The sequence below is a fragment of the Charadrius vociferus genome, unplaced genomic scaffold (assembly GCF_000708025.1).
Source record: "Charadrius vociferus isolate BGI_N301 unplaced genomic scaffold, ASM70802v2 scaffold407, whole genome shotgun sequence".
In the NCBI taxonomy this organism is placed as follows: domain Eukaryota; kingdom Metazoa; phylum Chordata; class Aves; order Charadriiformes; family Charadriidae; genus Charadrius; species Charadrius vociferus.
In genome coordinates this window covers 1057330-1058281 of record NW_009649852.1, presented here as the reverse complement: position 1 = coordinate 1058281, position 952 = coordinate 1057330, and the positions used below count along the sequence as shown (strand labels likewise).

Sequence of the window (952 nt, the reverse complement as noted above, 5' to 3'; positions counted from 1 at the left end):
TAGCAGTTGGACCCGATCTTAAAGGTCCCTTCCGACTTAGATGGTTCCACGATTCTAAAACAAGATTGACAATTGTCAAAGGACAGCAAATTCCACAGGCAGACCCTGTTGCTGGATGAGCCGAGCGCACGGGTTAATCGGGGTTAGACAGCCGCGGGCTTTCAGCATCTGGGGAACATGGCGGAAGCAGGGAGGAGGAACTCCAACCACCTTTCTTTCTGCCTTTAATCTCATTGGGATTTAGGGATTATCATCCCGTGGAGGTAAGTGGAGAAATCCGGGCCGGGTATGAAAACAGGCAGCAACTCCCCACAGCCCCAGTAACTTTCCACGGCAAACGACAGCCACGCTTGCTTGTTTTCCCTGCCTGGATGGAAATTAGTCCTTAATAAGGCCATGAAGTCATCGCTCCCCGGGTCCCCGAGCAGAGCCAACACCCCAGGGCCAGGCAGGAGCAGTTACCTGGCCACAGCCCCCTCATCCACCCATCAACCAGGGACCTCAGCGCCCTGATGATGGGGGTTCAGCGCCCCAGGACAGCCTCCAGGACCGCCTGGATGGGTCCCCTCCTGGTTTGGGGACACGCCGTGGCACAGACCCCCACCCGGTAACCTCTGTGCCTTGGTGACTGCGTTACCCGGTGCCGGAATCCCCAAGTATCTGCATCCCCCTGGAGTCCGCAGCCCTCGTACCCTCATCCCCCACTGCTTGCATCGCCCTGGCACCCCCGTACCCCTGGCACCTGCATCCCCCTGGCACCCACGTCCCCCAGAAATCACAACCTGGGCAAACCTACATCCCCTGGCACCCACACCCTCCTCTCCTCGCACGCCCTTCCCCTGGTACCCCCATCCCTCAGTACTCACATTCCCGTGGCACCCTCATCCCCCTCTATTTGCAGCCCCCGGTACCCACATGTGGTGTCCTCCATCCTCTTGTACCCCCATCCCCT

General features: G+C 59.2%; 1 protein-coding gene across 1 annotated transcript in view; it reads right to left on the bottom strand.

Annotated features, from left to right (window-relative positions):
* Positions 1 to 748, bottom strand: part of PLEKHB1 (pleckstrin homology domain containing, family B (evectins) member 1) — a 4671-nt gene extending 3923 nt beyond the window's left edge. Inside the window, exon 1 of the mRNA XM_009891008.1 lies at positions 734 to 748. Within this exon, the coding sequence (XP_009889310.1) occupies positions 734 to 748 (15 nt within the window). The remainder of the gene's footprint in view (positions 1 to 733) is intronic.
* Positions 749 to 952: the final 204 nt, after the last annotated feature.